The 24,969-nt window shown below is 49.1% G+C and overlaps 1 protein-coding gene across 1 annotated transcript; it reads left to right on the forward strand.

Moving 5' to 3' along the window:
* The first annotated feature begins 2,679 nt into the window (after positions 1-2,679).
* Positions 2,680-3,072, forward strand: LOC142662993 (histone H2A type 1-like). The gene has a single exon (XM_075841286.1). It carries the CDS (start codon positions 2,680-2,682, stop codon positions 3,070-3,072), a length of 393 nt encoding a protein of 130 aa, XP_075697401.1.
* The last annotated feature ends 21,897 nt before the right edge of the window (positions 3,073-24,969 follow it).

A 24,969-nucleotide genomic window follows, 5' to 3' on the forward strand; every position in this document is an offset into this window, starting at 1 on the left:
TAATAGAATAGGGACATAATGCCGGTAATATGAAGGAACAGGGACATAATGCCGGTAAGATGAGGGAACAGGGACATAATGCCACTAATATGAGGGAATAGGGACATAATGCCGGTAATATGAGAGGACAGGGGCATAATGCCGGTAATATGAGGGAACAGGAACATAATGCCGGTCACATGAGAGGACAGGGACATAATGCCGGTAATATGAGGGAACAGGAACATAATGCCGGTCACATGAGAGGACAGGGACATAATGCCGGTAATATGAGGGAACAGGGTCATAATGCCGGTCACATGAGAGGACAGGGACATAATGGCGGTAATTCGGGAACGATACGGATGTAATAAATACGTGTTACATGTTTGTACGTCACCACCTTTATACTGGAGATTGGTAGCGGACGTTGGAATTGTGCGTTTCACGGTATCGTTGGATGGAGAAGAATCAGCCCGTGCAGCCCGCAGATAACAAGCCACTAATGCAGCAGCAGCTCTGCGCTATCACACCCGGGAATGTCCCCCCATATCCTGCAGCATGAATGTGCGGCTGCACGGACTGAACGACTCTTCCAGACATGGGAGACCAGCGGGAATAAAGACATGTGCACGAATAAGCACAAGATGGAGGCGGCTACTCTATTGTATACTTGGTGGGGGCTCTTAGAAGAGCCTTTGGGTTCTTACTGCAGGGACGGGGCACATTACTTGGCGCCTAACGAGAAGAATCCGCCGCTGCTGCTTTATTCCTGCTCCATTCGAGTTCAGGCGGGAGATGTTCCTATTGGTAGAGACGGAGGAGGGGGCGTGGTGTTATCTGCGAGTTTATAGAAATATTCTACTTCCTCATTGGCTACAGTGTCTGGCGTTGAATATTAGTTTTAAATGCGGCCAATCTCCAGTATATAGGTGGTGACGTACAAACATGTAACACGTCTTTATTACATCCGTATCGTTCCCTAATTACCGGCATTATGTCCCTGTCCTCTCATATTACCAGTATAATGTCCCTGTTCCCTCATATTACCGCCCAGTGGCGTAACTACCGCCGTAGCGGCTGCTACGGGCCCCCACCATGGCCGGAGGCTCCGCTAGCAGCCGCTATGGCTGCTACAGCGCGACGCCACTTAACACTACGGCAGAGCAGGGAGGTATCTCCCCGCTCTGCCATTAAACAAAATACATGTATCCCCTATCCACAGGATAGGGGATACATGTGTGATCGCTGGCAGCGATAGGGAGAACGGGGGACTGAAAGTCCCCTGAAGTTCTCCCTCACAAACCTCGGACTTCCGGCGGGTCTGTGTCGGCAGCTCCGTAGAAATGAATGGAGCGCCGGTCGCGCTTGTGCGCATGCGTGACCAGCGCTCCTTTCATTTTTATTGAGCTGCGCAGACGCCGGAAGTCAGAGGTTAGTCATGGAGAACTTCGGGGGACTTTCGGTCCCCCGTTCTCCCTATCGCTGCCATCCCTGTGCTGTACATTTACGGCGCTTTGTGCTAACCACGTACAGTAGTACAAGCGGTATAAATGTATGGCAGATGTCGCCAACACGTTAAAACCACATGCATTTTCTAGAATGATGAAGAGAATACCATTATGAAAGGATGACTCAGAAAAGCACGCTCTATTTATATCCAGTGGGAAAGTTGTAACGTAAGAGACAAATTAATCATAATGCTTGAAGTGGATTTCATCAAGACTTGATACCAGGAAGACGTCCACTGGAAACGGCAGAAAATCTGATTAAAGCAGAACAAATTGTATTCAGCCACAAGCCCATTACTGACCTGTATTTGTGGCAAGGATGACATTGACATTTGGCGTTAGCGCTATACAGCCCCCCCCCCCCTTTAGAGAATGCCATACAGCCCCCCAGTAGAGAACGCCATACACCCCCCCTATACAGAACGCCATACAGCCCCTCCTGTAGAGAAAGCCATACAGCCCCCCCTGTAGATAACGCCATACAGAGTCCCCCCCTGTAGATAACGCCATACAGCCCCCTCTGTAGATATCTACAAAGGGGGCTGTATGGCGTTATCTACAGGGGGATGTATGGCGCTATCTACAGAGGGGGGCTGTATGGCGGTATCTACAGGGGGGGCTGTAAAAAAGGCACTATCTACAAGGGGGGGTTGTGTGACACCCAGGGGAGGGGGGCCCCAGTCTAAAGTTTGCTATGGGGCCCAGTCTTTCCTAGTTACGCCCCTGATACCGCCATTATGTCCCGTGTAGGAGGGAACAGGGACATAATGCGGGAAATATGTCCCTGTTCCCTCATATTACAGGCAATTATGTCCCTGTTCCCTCATAAATAAAGACATGAGCACGAATAAGCACAAGATGGAGGCGGCAGCTCTGTTGTAGACTTGGTGGGGGGCTCTTGGAGGGACGGGGCACATTACTTGGAGCCTAATGAGAAGAATCCGCCGCTGCTGCTTTATTCCTGCTCCATTCGAGTTCAGGAGGGAGATGTTCCTATTGGTAGAGACGGAGGAGGGGGCGTGGTGTTATCTGCGAGTCTATAGAAATATTCTACTTCCTCATTGGCTACAGTGTCTGGCGCTGAATACAAGTTTTAGATGCGGCCAATCAGAGAAGAAGCCCTCTGCTCCATCTGGGTATAAGAAGTGACGGTCGGAGCGCAGCCGTTAGATCTGATCAGATAATAGATATGTCTGGAAGAGGAAAGCAAGGAGGCAAAGTGCGGGCTAAAGCCAAGACCCGCTCATCCCGGGCAGGACTTCAGTTCCCTGTCGGTCGTGTGCACAGAATTCTCCGCATGGGCAACAACGCTGAGAGGGTCGGCGCCGGCGCTCCGGTCTACCTGGCCGCTGTGCTTGAATATCTGACCGCTAAGATCCTGGAACTGGCCGGAAATGCCGCCCGGGACAACAAGAAGACCCGAATCATCCCCCGTCACCTGCAGCTGGCCGTGCGCAATGACGAGGAGCTCAACAAACTGCTTGGTGGTGTGACCATCGCTCAGGGAGGCGTCCTGCCCAACATCCAGGCCGTTCTTCTGCCCAAGAAGACCGAGAGCAGCAAAAGCGCTAAGAGCAAGTGAGCGCCGCTTATCCCACATTTAACCACAAAGGCTCTTCTAAGAGCCGCCCACATGGTCCTTAGAACAGAGCTCTCACCGCTGATCTCCGATATGTAAACTTTCTGCGCCAGATAAGTGGCTCTGCTTGTACAGAGAACTAGCCAGCAGGAGGGGGCGACAACCTCCATTATGAATTCCTGTACTGCGGGGATAAACATTGAAGAGGAAGCCGTAGGGAGGTTGGTGGGTGTAGAACTGCTGCGTTACTCATGACCTATACATTCACTATTGCCTCGTGTAGATGGTGGCGCTGTCCTCAATTTACAGTACAGGACACATTAATAGTAAGACTACTCCAGTCATCCATGTCAACAACTCTATCTGCTGCTCTCAAGAGGTTTGTGACAATTCGTTCCCCCTGGAGTATAACCACCATCATCCCAGGTGTTTACACTAAGATTCCATCCCTGCGTCATGTACGGATGAGAGCAGTTCCTAAACTTCAAAGTAGAAGTCCTACAATGAGTCTGCGGCAATGCTTAGCAAATACAGAACACGCTATTAGGGGACACATTGCAGTCCACATATCCGGCTCCTCACTGGAAGACCAACGTGATACTGAAGCCCCTACCCCCGTGTATATAGAAGTAGAAGGTCACTGCTCAGATTATACACGAGGTCACCAGCAGACATCATAGCTGATCTATAGATGATGTGGCGGCTCTGAGAAGAGCCTTTGTGTTGTGTAAGGTGGAGCTGAGCAGGAGCGGAATTAACCTCCAAAGCCGTAGAAAGTGCGACCCTGGCGTTTGAGCGCGTACACCACGTCCATAGCGGTGACGGTCTTCCTCTTAGCGTGCTCGGTGTAGGTGACGGCGTCACGGATGACGTTCTCCAGGAAAACCTTCAGGACGCCGCGAGTCTCTTCATAGATGAGACCGGAGATGCGTTTGACGCCTCCCCTGCGAGCTAGACGGCGGATTGCAGGCTTGGTGATGCCCTGGATGTTATCACGGAGCACCTTCCTGTGCCGCTTGGCACCGCCCTTTCCGAGTCCTTTTGCTCCTTTACCGCGACCAGACATCCTGTTAGCTGGAGCTAAAGAGAACTATTGTACCGAGAACCGCGGGGCGCGTCTTTATATAGACCTTGGGTGGACCAGAGGGAGAACTGTAAGACATGTCACTTCCGGGGCGTTTCTCTTTGCAGACACTGAAGCGCCTAGGGAGAGTGTCAGGGACTGCAAGGGGTTAAGAAGGATGGAACGGTTTAAAATAATGCCCAGGACCAGGATTGGTTAACAAGGGGTAAGAGGGGCGTGGTTAAGAAGATATAAGGCAGGGGTTTGGAGCAGAAACCCCTCTTACCTTCAAGCTGCAGTGGAAGAAACACCTTTGCTGCTGCTGTGGAGATTCAGAGCGTGTTCTTTTCAAGAAGATGGCAGAAGAACTGTTGCGGAAGGTGGCACAGCGGGTAGCGTCGGAGGGACCTGCCTGGCTGGAATCCCTGTTGGAGGAAGGAGAGAAGCGAGGATCAGAGCGCGGCACGGAACAGTCGGGAGCGGCTACTCGAGGTAGGCCGCAGCGCGTTACACGCCCTCCGGTTCGACTGAGCCCTAGCCCCGTTGCTATGAGGGGTGCTGTGACTGCTGCACAGTCATGCGGTGGTCCCAGCAGGTCCCCTAGGCCTATGTCGACGGGTGCTTCGTCGGTCGACATAGTGCCCCCCGCCCACTCGTCGCGCTGGCGTCCTTCCACCTGGCGGTAAGAGGGCGGCTGTTAAACCGGCACGGTCTCGGTACAACCCGCCTCGAGCTGCTGATGCGGGTGCGGAGGCAGCGGTCGACTTTTGTGACAGTGGGGTGAATATGGCGGACACAGGTGATTGGTCCGACATGGTCGCTTACCATGCGGCATGTTCACAGGAGCTGGGACTTGCTTCCGGTGCCTGTGTGCAGCCGGGGTCGGCGCCATCTTTCCCCGTGCTGTTCTCTGCGCAGCCAGAATTGGCGGCGGGGAGAACAGGGGCGGGACGTCCTGGCAGGCGCAGTGCGGCCAGGAAACAAGATGGCGGCTCACATAAAAAGAAGATGGCGGTGGGTTCAGGGAAGCGGGCGGTGAGCAAGCAGCCCAGCCACGGGGTGGGGGCTTCTGCGGTGCCTGTCGCTTCTCCACCCCGGTCCCCCCCGGGCCCCTGTCAGCATGGGTCAAGGCCAGGGGGGGAGTGTGCTAGGAAAGATAGGGTCGAGGGTGTTTTGGACTCGATTTGCCCTTCTCCTGCCTTGTCATCTTTTTCTCCTGCAGGTCCATGAAGGGAGCGTTCCAGGCGAGGGAGGAAACGCCGGGCTGGAGGACATCGCCGGCACGGCCATCATAGACGTCGCAGATCGGGTGACGTGAAGAGGCGTGGTCGGCGGTATTCCTCGTCTTCCAGCGATGGATTCTCCTCCTCATCGGCGACGACGTCTGCATCATCAGGATCGTGGAGGAGGTCGTCGCGGAGATCATCACGGCCGCAGAGACGCAGTCGACGCCGGGAGGTGCAGCGCTTGTCGGTGGATCAGGAGCAGCTGTCCCAGGTTGTCCCTCCCACCGGGCCGGTGGAGGAGGTGCAGGCCGTGGTTCCAGTGCCGCGGCAAGTGGCTGAAGGACCCTCTGGAGTCGGTGGGACCTCTGGGAGCGGTGAGTCGGCCTGCGGTGACGCATGGCTTAATAAATCTAATGCATCGGGTGCGGATTTGATTTCTGTTTTAAAAGCCGTGGTGGCTGGGTTAAAAGTGAATTAGGGAACGTCGTGTCCCTCGGTGCCACCAGAGGGAGCTATGCCCCCGTCTGAGAAAGAGAATGCTTTAGCTAGTTTGACGTTTAGAGATTCATTGTTTTGTGGAGTCGCTCCTCTCGGGACTCATTTGTCAGCTGAGATCAAGGACAAGATTTGGAGGAATGAATTTGTGGATATTTGGTCCTTGGTCTCGGTGGAGCAGGTGACTGTCGACAAGGAGCGGGGCTTTGAGAGAGGTTCAGATAGGAAAGCGAAAGTCGCGAAAACATTTGGCAACTGGGTACAGTGTTACGCTACACTGGCTCATGTTGTTTGCCAACGCTATCCTGGAAAAGGGGCCGAGTTGTTTGTCTATTTTGACACAATTTTCAGTGCCCACAGGCTGCACGGTGGTGCGGCCTGGTGGCGATATGATGAAGAATTTCGGCGTCGTTTGGCTTTGTCGCCTGATATTAGTTGGGCGACGAAGGCAACGGACGTGTGGTTGCAGCTTATCTTAGCGCAAGGGAGCAGGCAACAACGCCCCTTTCCCAGTGCGGCCGCAGCGCCGGGTCCCGCCCCTGGAGTTGCGGCCGCTAGGCCCACAGGTGCCTGTTGGCTCTACAACGAGGGCCACTGTCGTTTCTTTTCCACGTGCAAATTCCGACATGAATGCTCCATCTGTGGGGGCGCTCATGCGGCGCTCCGGTGTTTCCGGAGAGGTAAGCAGCCAGTTAAGGCACCTCCTTCCGGCGCAGCGGAGAACGCCGGTGAACGTTCTCGAGATGGGCCCATGGTTAGAGCGGTACCACAGGAGGCGGGAAGCAGAGGTGCTCACTAGCGGGTTTTCGTTTGGTTTTGAGATTCCTTTTGAATATTCTGCGACATTGTCATTGGCTGACAATTTGAAGTCGATCAATGAGAATGTGGGCATTGCGCGGCTAAAATTGACGAAAGAAGTGGAATTCGGGAGAATGGCAGGTCCATTCAGCGAGCCGCCGTATACGAATCTGCGAGTTTCCCCCCTTGGTTTAGTTCCAAAGAAGGAACGAGGAAAGTTTAGGCTGATTCATCACCTTTCCTTTCCTCGCGGTGGTTCTGTTAACGACGGTATTTCTATGGCGGAGGCGGTGGTTTCGTATACGTCTTTCGATGTTGCAGTAAGGCTGGACAGGGGGCGTTGTTAGCTAAATCTGATATTGAAGCGGCCTTTCGTTTGCTGCCGGTTCATCCGGAGTGTTTTCACCTGCTGGGTTGTTGTTTAGATAAAGGGTTTTACGTGGATATGTGCCTTCCCATGGGTTGTTCAATATCATGCAGTTACTTTGAGATGTTTGCGTCATTTCTAGAATGGGTAGTTCGTTTGGAGTCTGGTTGTGACTCGGTCATTCATTATCTGGATGATTTTCTTTTTGTAGGCCCGGGGGGCTCTGGGTTGTGCAGCACGTTGCTGAGTGTTTCGACAGGTGATGTCGCGTTTCGGTGTACCTATTTCCGAGGATAAGACGGAAGGTCCGTTAACTGTTTTGTCATTTTTGGGTATCGAAATAGATAGCGAGCGGATGATTTTTCGCTTGCCCGATGAAAAATTGGCAAGGCTAGTGGCGCAAGTTGACCAGGTCATGGGGTCGAAAAAAGTGACGTTAAAACAGTTACAGTCGTTAATGGGACTGCTGGTGTTTGCTTGTCGTATAATTCCAATGGGTCGTGTTTTCTCTAGGCGTTTGTCTTTAGCCACTAGAGGTATCTCGAAGCCGAATCATTTTATCCGGGTAACTTCTTGTATGAAAAAGGATTTGTTTGTCTGGCATTCGTTTTTGAGTTCGTTTAATGGGAGGTCGGTATGTCAGGAAGCGGAGTTGTCTAATGTAGACTTGGAATTGTTTACGGATGCAGCCGGAATTGATGGTTTTGGAGCAATTTTGGGCCGAAGTTGGTGTAGGTCCCCTTGGCCCTTGCATTGGAGTGATTTGGGAGTTTTACGTAATTTGACGCTATTGGAATTGTTTCCTATTATAGTTGCAATAGAGTTGTGGGGTAGCGTGATGGTAAATAAGAGGATTGTATTTTGGACAGACAACATGGCGGTGGTGCATGCGGTGAACGGGTTGTCGTCTAGTTCATTGCCGGTATTAGCTTTATTAAGACGGTTGGTTTTGAAGTGTTTGCGTTTGAATGTGTGGTTTCGTGCAAAACATGTTCCGGGAGTCCGTAATGTGATGGCTGATGCTTTGTCTCGTTCACAGATGTCCCGGTTTCGGGAATTGCACCCGGCAGCTTTGGCAGAAGGGGAGTCCCCCCCCCTTCACTTATGGGCCCTGGTCGAGGACAACTTATAAGGCTGTTGAGGGGTTCGGTGGTACCGGCGACTTGGAAGAGTCATTGCAGAGCGTGGGATCGGTGGTTGGAGATTGCGGGGAATAACTTCCCATCACAGGATGGGTGTCACCTGGACGTCACGTTAGCAAGTTTGGTACAAATACGTCAGGAAGGGGGTAGTGCGGCCACGGCGAGCAAGTTTTTAGCAGGGGTGGCCTTTATTTTAAAATTGTGGGGATGCAGAGATGTTACAAAAGATTTTGAAGTTCGGCAGTCTTTAAAAGGGTGGAAAAAAGAGGCGTGTTCCAGGGACACGAGGCGGCCAGTATCTTTTTCGCTTCTGGGTCGGCTTCTAGCCGTTTTATGTTTTGTGTGTCGGGATGAATATGAAGTGTCCTTGTTCGGCGCGGCGTTTTCTTTGGCTTTCTTTGCCGCATTACGGGTTAGTGAGCTGGTTCCGCACAGCGTGGGTGCAAGCGGTGGTCTTCTCGGATCGGATGTAGTGACGTTGGGAGATTCTCTCAGGGTCTGTGTGCGGAGGTCAAAGACTGACATGGTAGGGAGGGGGGCTTGGCTGTCGATTGGGAGGATTGGGGGGCAGTATTGCCCGGTAAAATGGGTCCAGGAATTCGTGTTGGTCCGAGTGCCCGGGGCTCAATTCTTGATTCATCAGGATGGATCCGCAATGTCGCGTTTTCAATTTGAGGCGATTTTTAAGGCCGGTTTGAAGTACCTGAGTTTGCCACCGGGCGAGTTTGGTACACATTCGTTTAGGATAGGGCGGCAACGGAGGGGGATGCCTTGGGCTTGGATTCAGCGGCTATCATGCGTCTGGGTAGATGGCGTTCCAATAGCTATAAGTCATATGTGCGACCTGATTTGGTTTTAAAGAGTGTGTAAGCTGGAAGGTTTTCATAGAAAAAATGTCCTGATCATACATGCTGGTGGAAATGATATCGGCCAAGTAAAAATGGCCGAGTTATTGTCTTTTATACGGACTGATTTGGCGCGTTTTCAGGACCTGTTCGCCCGTTGCGTGGTAGTTTGGTCCGAGATAGTGGCGCGCACGGTGTGGCGAGGAGCGAGAAACATGGCAGCGTTGGAGAGAGTGCGCAGGCTAATTAATGTGCGGGTGTCGCGGTTCATTCGCTCTATAGGGGGGATCGGGTTGCGACACCAATCCCTGGAGGGGGATAATGCAGATTTGCTGGCGCCGGATGGAGTGCATCTGAATGATATCGGGCTCGATATCTTTTTATTGGACCTCTTGGATGGTGCCGAGAGAGGGTTGGCGTTGCTTGGTGGGGGTGGTCGGGGGACTGAGTAGGTTTCTCAGTTCCCCCTTCTTGGCGGAAAGTACGGCAGATGAAGACGGAGGTAGCACCCTACATGCCTGATGGAGACAGGGAGCATCGGCATTTCAGGAGAAGGAGAGAAAAAGAAATATATATATATGTCTTCATGCCGATGTTGGTAAATAAGAATAAAGCTGTGGCCACTTCCACATTTCCATAAAGAAGGTGTTGGTGTGTTAATTCAAAGAAGGATGGTTAAGGTCCTGGGCAGGTAAAGTGGATAATGGGTCCTTGCAGTCCAGCAAATTCACATTACCAATCCCTCCCGCTGATTGGCTTAGCGATCGGGCGGGGTGTCAGAAGTTTGGGGGTCGGAGCACTGCCGTCACTATCACCTGTCAGAATTTATTTGAACGTTCAGTTACCCTTTAATGTAATCCAGGTGAAGACTATGTCGTGTAAGGCCTAGTTTACACGAGTGTGTGCATTTTGCCCGCGCAAAAAACGCTGTGTAATGCGCGCGTTGCACATGCGTTTGCCATGCGTATTCGCAGCGTTGCTGCGTTTTCAACGCGCGCGCGACCTGCGTTGAAAACGTGCGTAAAAAACGGAGGGAGGAGTTAATGAGAGGCCAGCCTACAAAAAGGCAGGCTGGCAAAACACCTCCTTGCTGGGTGAACAGGTTCTGAGCCTTATTTCAGCCTCTGCCAAAAACAGTGTTTGCAAGCAAAGGCGCGTGTCAACTGTTTAAACAATCTACATTTATGCCTTCTCCGTCGCTGGCCCGTGTGCTGCTCGCGTGCATGATTTCGCGAAGATTTGGCAAACGGCGACCCATGCTGCAGCACCACCCGCGTAGAAGAAGTAGGATTTGGGTTCATCCACTTGTGGCCCAACATATCTCCAAAGGGCACTTTCATACCCTCTATGAGGACTTACGGCGTCACCCGGAGACATTTCAAGCCTTTTGCCGCATGTCTGTGGCCACCTTTGATATGCTGCTTGCGCAGATTCGCCCAGGAATCACCTACCAGAATACAAGCATGCGTCGCTGCATTTCCCCTGAGGAACGACTGCTTGTGACCTTGAGGTATGTGTGCTTCTGAAAATCGTTCTTAGAGGACGCTGTATGCATTATAAGTCCGCCATAACATGTGTTCTTTGTTGTTTCTGTTTTTCCTGTCATGTAGATTTCTGGCCACAGGCAATAGTTACCATTCTTTACATTTTGAATTTCTTTTGGGAGTGACCACCATTTCATTCATTGTGACATCCACCTGTGTCGTGTTGTGGCAGAGATTAAAGACCACGGTCATGCCTCAGCCCACGACAGAACAGTGGCTTCGAATTTCGGACGCATTTCTTAGTGCAACACAATTTCCTCATTGTATTGGTGCCCTAGACGGGAAGCACATTCGTGTGAAGAAGCCCCCACGCACTGGCTCCCGATACTATAACTACAAGCAGTTTTTTTTCTATCGTGTTGTTGGCACTGGCGGACAGTAATTATTGTTTCACGATTGTAGACATAGGCTCGTATGGAAGCTCTGCTGATGCCCGCATATTTAGTTCGTCCAGAATGGGTAAACGTCTTATGAATAATCAACTTGCGGTACACGAACCTACCATCCTCCCTGACTCCAGCGGGCCACCAATCCCATATGTCATTGTTGCAGATGAGGGTTTTGCCCTGACAAGGCAAGTAATGCGTCCATTTGCAAGAAGGGGCTTGGATGAGCGTCGACGCATGTTCAAGTACCGCCTATGCTGAGCGCGAAGATGTGTCGAATGTGCCTTTGGCATTGTGTCTAACAGGTGGCGGGCGTTTCTGTCAACAATGCAAATGTCACCGCAGAATGTGACACGTGTCATCCAAGCGTGTGTAGTTCTGAATAACTTCTGCAGCATCCATGACGCTACTTTTGATGCTGAATATATACTAACAAATGCACCCACCAGCAACACTGTGCCGGCAATTCCACTATGGAGATCTCTCACATCTGGACTCCGAGTGCGGGAAAGTTTGGCAGCATATTTTGAGAGCCCAGCAGGAGCCGTACCATGGGGGCTCGATGGCATTTAAAGGGTGGCATAGTTCTTCGTTTATTGTGTCCAAAGGTCCTAAGTGGCCAGTGTTGTTTTATGTTAGGGGCTAGCAGTGTTAGGGACTCGCAATACATGAGGACCCTTGACGTGGCTTGCGAGCTTACATCTGTTTGGGTTTGAACTTGTCATTTGACAGTCAAGAAAGTGATTGCATGAGAAACAAATTTGTTCGGCAAAATTTAGTTATCATACAATCCCAACTGTCTTTTGTGTGGCTATTGTGAAATCACAGCACGCCAACATTGACATCTGTTTTGAACAATGACAAACCCCAATAGATGAACTAATACCTCAATGAAGGCGCGCCACTCTTTTGGGGCCTGGTAAACAGTGTGTGAATGTACAGTAACATACAGTTATCTAAACATGTTGAAAATGAGGGGTAAAAAATAATGTCCACACCCAATTTCAACTTGAAACACCTGAGTTTTTATGTTCACAGCACACAAAAAACGTGGTGCAAAAAAAAAAACATACAAAAGTAAATGTGGCACCAACATGGTGCAACACCGATATTAACCAACATTGCAGGCATAAAACCACAAACGTTATTTTGCTTCATCCCACAGCCACTTTTACAAGTCGTGGTATTGATGCGCCGGGGAACTATAGACGCCCATTTCAGCAACACTATGCTGTCCATAGAGCTGCTGGGGATGTTCGTCTACAGCATAGTGGTGCTGATGCTGTGCCGGGTAGCTGTGTCCTGGGAAAGGCGGTGCATAGGTTTCTGGGCCTCTGCTGTATGGAGCAAAATGCCTGTCACGGGCAGGCAGAGGACCAGGGGAAAACTGGGCAGGCACTGGCCTATAGTGCTGTTGGCGTGCGCTGGGGGTGGCTGGTTGGGATGGGCCCGGGTAATTTGAGCCGGCAGAAGCCTCCGGTAATCCTCGCCAACGCTCGATTGCAGAGAAACACTGGCGAGGATTGTTGGGAGGTGTTGCGCAGTCAATGAGTGATATGATTGCCGACTCAAGGCGCGGCAGCCTTCCGCAGCAGTGGCACGAGGCTGCGAGCAAAGAAGTCGTACCAGTCTTCATCGGCCGCACGACGCAAGTATTCGAGTACCCTTCCGTCCACTTGTGCACCAGCGGCTGGCAGCTGACTGCGTCGGCGTCTGGCTGGTGCTCGATGGGGTGGAATTTCTTCCGGGGGGACTTCTGGTGGGACGGGCTCTACTGGCGCAGGGTCCTGTGGTGTAGGCTCCGGGGTTGGGGGGCAGCAGGGGACTGCTGTGACGATGCGGCTGCGACTCCGCATGGTCAGTCTCCTCCTCAGAGTCGTTAAGATTGTCTGTCGTTCTAGTTATATAAAAGCATAATCAGAAACCACTAGTCAACAACGTACAAAAAGGCTTTTTGGCGGACATGACATGTGCAAAGCAACATTTTCACAGGCAAGAGTACATTTACTTACGCTCACATCTCCATTATATCCTTGAGGAACATCAGCTGGTCGGTATAGATGTACCTCCGTTTCGGCCTCTGTCGCCGTACTCCCGACTAAACTGGTCCCTGCAGCTCCTCCACCGGGTCTTAACATCCTGGACTGTAGGATGAACAACAAAAACATGGTCACTCATTGTGTTAAAGCACAAACAACTCGACTGTCAAAGACACGACGGTCCCTACACACAAAAGTACATTCCACACGGTGATGCTGCAGAGACACAAAAAAAAAAGTTGGGGATTTTGCAAAAGTAATGCACAGGGACACACTACTTAAATAGGGAGGACATTGCATCTTGTAAAGACATGTGCTCACCAATTCTCTGCCGGTCTCGGCTGCTGCTTTTAGCCCATTCGCTGCTGAATAGCGCCTGGGCTTAGTGGTCCCATGCCACTTCCTTCGCCGAGCGCTCATGATACGACTCAGCGCGGGTGTCCCAGATCTCGTGCCTCCTGCACAAGGCAGATAAGTTTCCCAACGTCCATCCCACGCGGCATGACTGCAGTTCTCTGTCTGTAGGTTGTTATGTGGCAAACACGTTGAAGAATCTCAAGCAATTCCTGGTTTGTGCTTGTTTGGACCATTTTTCTAAAGTCATTTACATGGACATAACAAGTGATGCGTGAAAAACGCACGTCCTACGGAGGTGCATCCGTGTGTTATGCGTGATTTTCACGCACCCATTGACTTCAATGGGTACGTGATGCGTGAACAACTCACGAATATAGGACATGTCGTGAGTTTTATGCAACGCACTCACGCTGCACAAAAATCACGCACTGTTTGCACTGCCCCATAGACTAACATAGGTGCGTACAACACGCGTGAAAAGCACGCGCGTCACACGCACGTAAATCACGCTTGTGTAATTGAGGCCTAATTGTAATACAGGTGAAGCAGACTGCAGTGTCTTTTCTGTCAAGTTATTGTAGTACAGGTGGAGCAGACTATGGTGTTTTGTATGTCTTGTTAGGGTATGTTCACACGACCTATTTTCAGACGTAATTCAGGCGTGTTACGCCTCGAATTACGCCTGAAAAGACGGCTCCATTACGTCTGCAAACATCTGCCCGTTGCTTGCAATGGGTTTTACGATGTTCTGTGCAGACGAGCTGTAATTTTACCCGTCGCTGTCAAAAGACAGTGTGTAAAAATACGCCCGCGTCAAACAAGTGCAGGACACTTCTTCAGACGTTTTTGGAGTCGTTATTCATTGACTCCAATGAAGAACAGCTCCAATTACATCCGTAAAAGTCGCCGCGAAAAACGCGAGTACTTGCAGGCGAAAACAGCTCCGTAATTTCAGACGTATTTTGTGTTTGCGTGTGAACATATCTTTATTGTTACACATGTTTAGCAGACTGTGGTGTCTCGTCTGTGCTGGTTTGTTGTAGAAGAGTAGCAGCAGACTCATTGGCGTAGCTACCGCGGTAGCAGCCATAGCAGCTGCTACGGGGCCCGCGTCTTGTGGGGGCCAGTGCCGCCAGCTGACACGCTCCCCCCATATGCTCGGTAGCGCCGCTAGCAGCCGTTATGGCTAGTACAGCAGTAGTGCTGCTACTATGGGGCGCACGCCTCCGAGCCTCTAACAAGTATGGGCAGGACGACACAGGCCCTCTCATGCCCGTAGGCGTCGCTACCACCGGAGGGGGCCCCGGTGCTAGCGACAGCCAAATACATGCATTAACGCTGAATGGCTGGGCATGTTTCATGCCTGACCATTCAGCGCCTTACAATGACGCTGATTGGCTAGCGGTGCTTTGACGTCATCGCGCCGCTTCCGTGCTTGAAAGGTGCTGATTGACGGGGCAAGTCATTCTGCCCCGCCAATCAGTGTAATTGAACGACGCGTCGTTCAGCTCCTGCAGACCCGCTCAGAAGAGAGCATGTCTGCATTGTCAGCGGACAGGGTGGGAACGGGGTCATGTGAGTATGTAAAGTTTTTTTCTCATAAAACTGAGAGTGGCAATATCTATAGTGGGGGCTCTATCTACAGGGGGTCGTCTATATGAGGGCCACTAAATACAGGGGGGTCGTCTATATGTGGGCCACTATATACAGGGGGGTCTATATGTGGGGATGTGGGGCACAATCTACAGGGGGGTCTATATGTGGGGATGTGGGGCACTATATACAGGGGAGGGCCTATATGTGGGGATGTGGGGCACTATATACAGGGGAGGGTCTATATGTGGGGATGTGGGGCACAATCTACAGGGGGGTCTATATGTGGGGCACAATCTACAGGGGGGTCTATATGTGGGGATGTGGGCCACTTTATACAGGGGGGTCTATATTTGGGCCACTGTCTACAGGGGGTCTATATGTGGGGATGTGGGGCACTATTTACAGGGGGTCTATATGCGGGGAACTATATACAGGGGAGCTATATGTGAGACTATACAGGGCTGGGCTATATGTAGAGCACTATCTATAGGGGAGCTACTTTTCGGGCACTTTCTATAAGGGTGGGCTATATGTGGGACACTATATACAGGGGTGGGTTACCTGTGGGGCACTAGCTACAGGGTGGCTATATGTAGGGCACTGTCTACAGGGGTGAGCTATATTTGGGACACTATATACAGGGGGAGCTATATGTGAGACTATCTACAGATGTGGGCTACATATTGGGCACTGTCTATAGGGGAAGCTATATGTAGGGTGGCTCAGTGGTTAGCACTATTGCCTTGCAGCTCTGGAGTCCATATGTGGGCACTATCTACAGTGGGCTATATGTGGGACACTATCTACAGGGGCTTCTATGTAGGTCACTATCTACAGAGGCTCTATGGGGTCACTATTTATAGGGTGCTATGGGGGCACTATTTACAGGGGGCACGGTGTTTGTGTGACGATTATAATTAGGGACACAGTGTATGGCGCTATTATATTTAGAGGTGTTGAGAGTTTTAATTTCGTTTATAGGTGCAGAAATGTTTTAGAAGTGAGAAGCTGAAGATATCTGAGCGGAAAACTGTAGAAATGGGTCATGGCCGGTAGAAAGCCATCATAGAGGTCTGGACCGGAGGGAGAAGAAAAGAACTTGAATCAGACGTCACCGGTGAGTCACTTAATGTAAATGTTTATTCTGCCTCTAATCAGCACTGTAGTCACTGTATGATCTGCAGCGAGATGATGGGTGGTATGATTTTTTTGTGTGAAACAGCATCTCCCAGAATATCCTCAACATTGTTCAGGCCATGCTGGGAGCTGTAGTTTTACACCGTACAAACCTATACGGCAGGGGTTGCACTAAATTGAGCTGTATTTGATATGGTGTTGTATATATGTACTGATCTTGGTTCTGATGCTGTATGTAAGTACTGAGCTTGGTTCTGGTGCTGTATATACGTATGAGATTTGTTTTGGTGCTGTATATATGTAATGAGTATGGTTCTGGTGCTGTATATATGTATGGGCTTGGTTCTGGTGCTGTATTTATGTACTGAGGTTTGTTCTGGGGATGTATTTATGTACTGAGCTTGGTTCTTGTGCTGTATTTATGTACTGAGCTTGGTTGTGGTACTGTATATATGCCAGAGCTTGGTTCTGGTGCTGTATATATGTCAGAGCTTGGTTCTAGTGCTCTTTTTATGTACTGAGCTTGGTTCTATTGCTGTATATATGTACTGAGCTTGGTACTGGTGCTGTATATATGTCAGAGCTTGGTTCTGGAGCTGTAATTATATAGGATAAATTTATAACAAAATTGCAGGGCAGATGGAATTTTTCTCAATTCATTGTATATTTAATGGGAACCGGTCTGGTAGTTTTAACCCCTTGAACCGTCACCATGCGGTAATACATGATCTGACAGTATTCCCCTGTATATTTTTTCAGATGCAGCAAAATCCTTAAAATCCACTTTTAAAGCGACGCACACTATATGCTAATTACTCATTAGAGGGTCATGGGGCCGTGCCGATATCCTCACGAGTCACATAGTCCTGCCTCCAAACCCACCTTTTCATGTTTGAGTGACATCTCCCTGGCTGATACTACATTCTCGGATGCGCCATTGCCTTGTGGCACTATACACAAGGGGGAGAGCTGTGTTGCACTATACACAAGGGGGAGCTGTGTTGCACTATACACAAGGGGGAGCTGTGTGGCACTATACACAAGGGGGAGCTGTGTGGCACTATACACAAAGGGGAGCTGTGTTGCACTATTTACAAGGAGGAGAGCTGTGTGGCACTATACACATAGGGGGGCTGTGTGGCACTACACAAGGGGGAGCTGTGTGGCACTATTTACAGGGAGGAGAGCTGTGTGGCACTATACACAAGGGGGAGCTGTGTGGCACTATACACATAGGGGGGCTGTGTGGCACTATACACATAGGGGGGCTGTGTGGCACTATACACATAGGGGGGCTGTGTGGCACTATACACAAGGGGGAGCTGTGTGACACTATTTACAAGGGGGAGGGCTGTGGCTCTATCTACAGGGGGCTGAGTGTGGCACAATCTACAGGTGTCTGTGTGTGGCACTATCTACTAAGGGGGGGCTGTGTTGTACTTTCTACTAAGGGGGGCTGTGTGGCACTATATACAGTGGGGGCTTAATGGCATTCTACAAGGGGGAGGTGGGGGTGCTAACTACAAATGGGGTGACACTGTCTATAGGAGGGGCTATATAGCACTGTCTACAGGGCGGCTGTATGGCACATTCTACAGGGGGCACTATTTATAAGGGGGAGCTGCTTGTGGCACCCGAGAGGGGGGCCCGGCCAAGAGTTTGTTATGGGGCCCAGTCTTTCCTAGTTACGCCCCTGAGCAGACTCTAGTGTCTCGTCTAGTTATATAATACAAGTGGAACAGGCTCAATAGATGATGCGCTGCAGGAAAAAAACTTACAAAGTATAATGTAAAGCGCCACGGTGTGGTCACCGCAGGGAACTGTTTACTTTCATGGATGAAGTAATAGCGCCATTATGTGGTCATCGCTGGTACTACTGACTATATTTTACGACCTTATTACTTATGGAAGGCTGCATTGGCTATACGGCGCAATAGCGCCATCGTGTGGTCAATGCTGGGAAATGCTCACTAAATTCATTACAATTCAGATAGCCTTAGTGATACGCTAAGCAGCAGCGCCATCGTGTGGTCAATGCTGAGAAATCTCACTAAATTGAATTTAATGCAGGCAGCCTAGTGATACACTGTGCAGCAGCGCCATCTTGTGGTCAATGCTGGGAAATGCCCACTATATTCAATGTAATTCATGCAGCCTTAGGGATACGCTAAGTAGCAGCGCCATCGTGTGGTCCATGCTGGGAAATGCACACTTTATTCAATGTGATGCTGGTAGCCTAGTGATACGCTGAGCAGCAGCGCCATCGTGTGGTCAATGCTGGGAAATGCACAATAAATTCAATGTAATTCAGACCGTCTTAGTGATACACTGAGCAGCAGCGCCATCGTGTGGTCAATGCTGTGAAATGCTCACTAAATTCAATGTAAAGCAGGCAGCCTAGTGATACAAGGAGCAGCAGCGCGCCATCGTGTGGTCACCGCGGGGAACTTTTTACTTTCAAATTATTCCGATATTGTATATATTAATCAATAATATAGCAATACTGCAGGAATTTATAGACCTGGTTTTATATGATGCAGACAGCACAAAAGACGTGCAGTAGCAACAGCGGCCTCATGTGGTCACTGTGGCAACTGTCTTGGTAGGCCATCTTAGTACCCGGAAGAAAAATGACTGGAACACACAAACAGGAAGTGACGTTTATGACTTCTGGGTGAAGCGAGGCAATCATTCAGGTATTTACAATCAGAATCTTTCCTGTCCGTTTATTACGTGTCAGTGTGTGACGCATGATGCGCGTAGTATAAACATATTCAGCTTCTTTGTATGTGAGATTTTTACTAAAATGCTTATCAGGCGGATGATGAATGCAATCTGTACTATGGCCACCAGGTGGCGCTATGACATAACATTATTATATTATTACCATTTACATGTTCCAGAATCAAGTTAACACCAGTGTAGCCATGAGGGTATGTTCACACGACCTATTTTCAGACGTAATTCAGGTATTTTAGGCTATGTTCACAGAGTTTTTTTCCGAGTTTTTTGATGCAGAAACCGCGGCAAAAAACTTGTCAAAAACGGCTCGAAAATGCCTCCCATTGATTTCAATGGGAGGCGGAGGCGTCTTTTTCCCGCCAGCGGTAAGACCGCCTCGCGGGAAAAAGAAGCGACATGCCCTATTTTCGGGCGTTTACGCCTCTGACCTCCCATTGACTTCAATGGGAGGCAGAGAAAGCATACTTTGCGGCGTTTTATGCAGGGAGAGGAAAATCTGTCTCAAACTTCCAAACTGAATTGAGGCAGAAATTCCGCCTGCAAAAAACTCTGTGTGAACCCAGCCTTACGCCTCGATTTACGCCTGAAAAACCGTCTCCATTACGCCTACAAACATCTGCCCATTGCTTGCAATGGGTTTTACGATGTTCTGTTCAGACAAGTTGTAATTTTACGCGTCGCTGTCAAAATATGGCGCGTAATATGATGGCTCGTCAAAAGAAGTGCAGGACACTTCTTGGGACGTTTTTGGAGCCGTTTTTCATTGACTCCATTGAAAACAGCTCCAAAAATGGCCACAAAAACGCTGTGAAAAACGCGAGTGGCTCAAAAAACGTCTGAAAATCAGGAGCTGTTTTCCCCTTAAAAAGGTTCCTGATTTTCAGACGTTTTTTACGGCCGTTTTTGGAGCTTTTCTCGCTAGAGTCAATGGGAACAACAGCTCCAAAAACGTCCCAAGAAGTGACCTGCACTTCTTTTTCGCGGCCGTTTTTTTACGCGTAAAAAAAGGCAGCGAAAAACGCTCTGTCGGAACACGACAGGGCAAAATACGTCTGAAATTACGGTGCTGTTTTCAGAAGAAAACAGCTCCTGAATTTCAGACGTTTTTGCATGCACTCGTGTTTTTCGTGGCGTCTTTTACGGACGTAATTGGAGCTGTTCTTCATTGGAGTCAATAAAAACGGCTCCAAATACGTCCGAAGAAGTGTCCTGCATTTCTTTGACGCCGGCGTAATTTTATGCGCCGTCTTTTGACAGCGACGCTAAAATTACACCTCGTGGGAACAGAACATCGTATAACCCATTGCAGGCAATGGGCAGATGTTTGCCGACGTATTGGAGCCGTCTTTTCGGGCGTAATTCGAGGCGTAAAACGCTTCCATTACGTCTGAAAATAGGTCGTGTGACGGTCACAGTGCCCACATGACAGCAACAGTCAAGGGCCCCCAGAACAGTGACAGCCATAGTGCTCCCATAACATTGACTGTTGCTGTTATGTGGGCACTGTTACTGTTATGGGAGCACTATGGCTGTCACTGTTCTGGGGGAGAGTTGGTTGTCCCTGTTATGGAGGACTTTGACTGTTGCTGTTATGTGGGCACTGTAACCAGTGGCGGATTAAGTAGACCATGGGCCCTGGGCTGTTACCCAAACTTGGGCCCCCCTTCCTCATCGCCGCCCTGCCGCGCCGTAACTATTTTTAACACTACCTTTTTGGGCAATCATTAACAGTGTTACGATTTCCCTTGTCACAGCGCAGTGTCCCTACATACTGACAGTATCACACTGTGCAGGGACACATCCTCCTGACAAGGGGAATTGTCTATCAGTCCTGGACTGCAGAAAGACTTTTTGTGAAATACAAGGATTCCTATAATAAACAGGAGAGGTGACAGATTCTCTATAAATCTAGTGACTCACAGGTGACGACGTCTCTGATTCTAGTAGTTTTTTTTCCTCTTTTCTTCTCCATCCGGTCCAGCGCTCATGACGACTTCTCCCGGCCATGACTCATTTCTGCAGAATTTGCCACTCAGACGTCTCCTCACTTTTCCAACATTTCCACACCTATAAACGAAAATAAAGTTATCATGGTGCCACATACTGTGCCCCTAAATATAATAGCACCAAACACTGCGTGCCTGAATATAATAATACCACACACTGTAAAACACCACATACACACAGCTCCCTGTATATAGTGCCACACACAGCCCCTGTAGATATTACACACCCCCATAGATATCGCCATACACAGCCCCCTCTATATATCACACATCCCCCCTTAGAGAGCATTACACACAGCCCCCCTGTAGAGAGCGCCACACAGCTCTCCCCCTCTTGTAAATAGCACCAAAAAGCCCCCCCTATAAAGAGCGGCACACACATACCACTGTGGATAGCACTACACAGCCCTCCCCCCTTGTATACAGTGCCACACAGCCCTCCCCCTTTGTATACAGTGCCACACAACGCTCCCCCTTGTATATAGTGCCACACAGCGCTCCCCCTTGTATATAGTGCCACACAGCGCTCCCCCTTGTATATAGTGCCACACAGCGCTCCCCCTTGTATATAGTGCCACACAGCGCTCCCCCTTGTATATAGTGCCACACAGCGCTCCCCCTTGTATATAGTGCCACACAGCGCTCCCCCTTGTATATAGTGCCTCACAGCGCTCCCCCTTGTATATAGTGCCTCACAGCGCTCCCCCTTGTATATAGTGCCTCACAGCGCTCCCCCTTGTATATAGTGCCTCACAGCGCTCCCCCTTGTATATAGTGCCTCACAGCGCTCCCCCTTGTATATAGTGCCACAAGGTTATGTACACATTTAAAAACTTTATATTAAAATTATATATATATTAGTATGTGTGTGTATCAGTGTGATTGATTGATTTTATTAAAAAATATTTTTACTTTTTGAGATACAGCTGCTTTGTATCCTGTATCCGTCAGGTCAGCAGGACTGACAGGATCAGTGACACGCAGTATCCACCTCAAATCTATCACATCTAAGATTATAATTTAGCGCAGGGCCCGTTTCACTGACCCCGTCAGTCCTGCTGACCTGACGGATACAGGATACAAAGCAGCTGTGTATCAAAAAGTGAAAATATTTTTTAATAAAACGTAATTACAAAGTTGCACCAAACACACATTTTTATTAAAAAAAAATAAAAAAACGACGTGATTTTTGCAATGTTTTTTCCGTAGACAATGCAGGTTTCGTTTTTTATCGTTTTTATACACACCTTTTTTGCTATTTTAGAATCTGTATTCATAAAGTTTGAAAATAATAGTAAAAAAATAAGCTTTTTTACGTTTCATCTATTTTTTTTGGATAATAACATAGTTTTACCCTAAAATAGACCTTTTATTTGTGATCGTCATTGTTTACTGTAAATTTTAATATATTGCATGTCTATATTAGGGTAATTGGGTCAGCGCTAGCGTTACAACAATGATTGGCGGGGGGGGGGACTTTATGTGTATTTATTATTATTTTTTTTGCACTTTACTTTATTATTTTTTTATTACTATGGTCTGTCCCCGAATGGTCAAAAAAGACCTTTGGGCAACTTTATATATTTTTTTTCTTTCTTTTACACCATGTTTTTCCACTGTAACTGGGGCTGCACAGCAGGGAGATCAGCCCTCTCATAGTGACGATTGTCACTAATAGGGCTGTGCTGGGTCTTGTAAGACCCAGCAGCAGTCTGTCAGTAACGGCACCCGGTGATCATGTGACCAGTCACATGATCACCGGGAGGAATAGAGACAGCGCCGCTGCTGCTGTCTCTATTCCTATACACAGCGTTCATTGAGCGCTGTGTACAAGTGATCAGAGAAGACAGAAGCAGCGAAAGCTGCTTCCATTCTTCTCCTCAGGGTCCCCGGCAGTCACTGACAGCCGGAGACCCGACATTCAGCTGCCCCATCGCGCGGGTAGCAAGTTAAAACCCGAGCCGTGGAAAGTCTATGGCTCGGGTTTTAAGGACCTGTCCCTGACCGCTGGCTGTAAAAATACAGCTAGCGGTCGGGAACCAGTTGGGCAGGAGGATAAGCCAACTAACCTCAGCGCCGGAGACCGCCCGCCCGGCTCTTCCCTTCAGCTTTGGAGTAACAGAACAGCCGTCCGTCGCTGTTCTGTTACTCAATGGCGGCGCCCGCACTGTCAGGGAGGCGTGTCCTACTCCTATCCCGGCCAATTCCCTGCTCCTCCTCATCTTCGGCAGTTAGCAGCGCTAGCGCGCTGAATAGGTTTATAAAACGATGTGCGGTTCGGGCTGCCATGGACCCCCTGGGAGCCTCGAGCCCCGGGCGACCGCCCATATGATAATCCGCCACTGACTGTAACTGTCAAAGTCCTCCATAACAGGGACAATCAACTCTCCCCCAGGAAAGTGACAGTCATAGTGCTCCCATAACAGTGACAGTCACAGTGCCCACATAACAGCAACAGTCAAAGTCCCCCATAACAGTTGATTAACAGCTGATGGCCACTGTTACATTGTTTGAAGTTCCATCTAAGGGTGCGTTCACATATATCAATTGCATCATCATCAGTATTTTTGTCAAGTGATTACAACTGATGCAAAAACCAATTAAAAAATGTATCAGTTGTGTGGTGTTATAGGTAATATCATCAAAAGTAGGTTGTTAGGAGCTCAGTTCATAACTCCTTCTGACACAGAAGAGACAACTGATTTACATAAGAAAGGCAGATCTTTGGCCATCAAAGGACGTCCACTGTCTGACAAATGTTTAATTGGCCCTTTCCTCACCAAGGTGCGAGATGTGCTGATTAAGAATTTGTCACCAGGGCTTGTATCTGGCCTTAGATAGCATTCTCACCCAGAGTTAGAAGTAATTGCCCAAACATCCTGATGGGTGCCTGTGGTGCCTGTGGTGTGTCTGCCATGTGGACCAGGAGAAACATGTGACAATGGCTTATGTTCAAAGAAAGTATAATACATCAAGGCAAACCCCATCATAATTGATATTTGTAATGACCCACATAGCTAGTTATGATCAGGGGAAATAGCCCTCATATACAGTGAAGGAAATAAGTATTTGATCCCTTGCTGATTTTGTAAGTTTGCCCACTGTCAAAGACATGAACAGTCTAGAATTTTTAGGCTAGGTTAATTATACCAGTGAGAGATAGATTATATTTAAAAAAAAACACAGAAAATCACGTCAAAATTATATATATTTATTTGCATTGTGCACAGAGAAATAAGTATTTGATCCCTTTGGCAAACAAGACTTAATACTTGGAGGCAAAACCCTTGTTGGCAAGCACAGCAGTCAGACGTTTTTTGTAGTTGATGATGAGGTTTGCACACATGTTAGATGGAATTTTGGCACACTCCTCTTTACAGATCATCTGTAAATCATTAAGATTTTGAGGCTGTCGCTTGGCAACTCAAATCTTCAGCTCCCTCCATAAGTTTTCGATGGGATTAAGGTCTGGAGACTGGCTAGGCCACTCCATGACCTTAATGTGCTTCTTTTTGAGCCACTCCTTTGTTGCCTTGGCTGTATGTTTCGTGTCATTGTCGTGCTGGAAGACCCAGACACGAGCCATTTTTAATGTCCTGGTGGAGGGAAGGAGGTTGTCACTCAGGATTTGACGGTACATGGCTCCATCCATTCTCCCATTGATGCGGTGAAGTAGTCCTGTGCCCTTAGCAGAGAAACACCCCCAAAACATAATGTTTCCACCTCCACGCTTGACAGTGGGGACGGTGTTCTTTGGGTCATAGGCAGCATTTCTCTTCCTCCAAACACGGCGAGTTAAGTTAATGCCAAAGAGCTAAAATTTAGTCTCATCTGACCACAGCACCTTCTCCCAATCACTCTCAGAATCATCCAGATGTTCATTTGCAAACTTCAGACGGGCCTGTACATGTGCCTTCTTGAGCAGGGGACCTTGCGGGCACTGCAGGATTTTAATCCATTACGGCGTAATGTGTTACCAATGGTTTTCTTGGTGACTGTGGTCCCAGCTGCCTTGAGATCATTAACAAGTTCCCCCCGTGTAGTTTTCGGCTGAGCTCTCACCTTCCTCAGGATCAAGGATACCCCACGAGGTGAGATTTTGCATGGAGCCCCAGATCGATGTCGATTGACAGTCATTTTGTATGTCTTCCATTTTC

This window comes from Rhinoderma darwinii, chromosome 11, assembly GCF_050947455.1.
Source record: "Rhinoderma darwinii isolate aRhiDar2 chromosome 11, aRhiDar2.hap1, whole genome shotgun sequence".
Classification (NCBI taxonomy): Eukaryota; Metazoa; Chordata; class Amphibia; order Anura; family Rhinodermatidae; genus Rhinoderma; species Rhinoderma darwinii.

Coding starts and splice junctions, on each gene's coding strand:
- LOC142662993 (XM_075841286.1), top strand. CDS start 2,680: ATGTCTGGAAGAGGAAAGCAAGGAGGCAAAGTGCGGGCTAAAGCCAAG.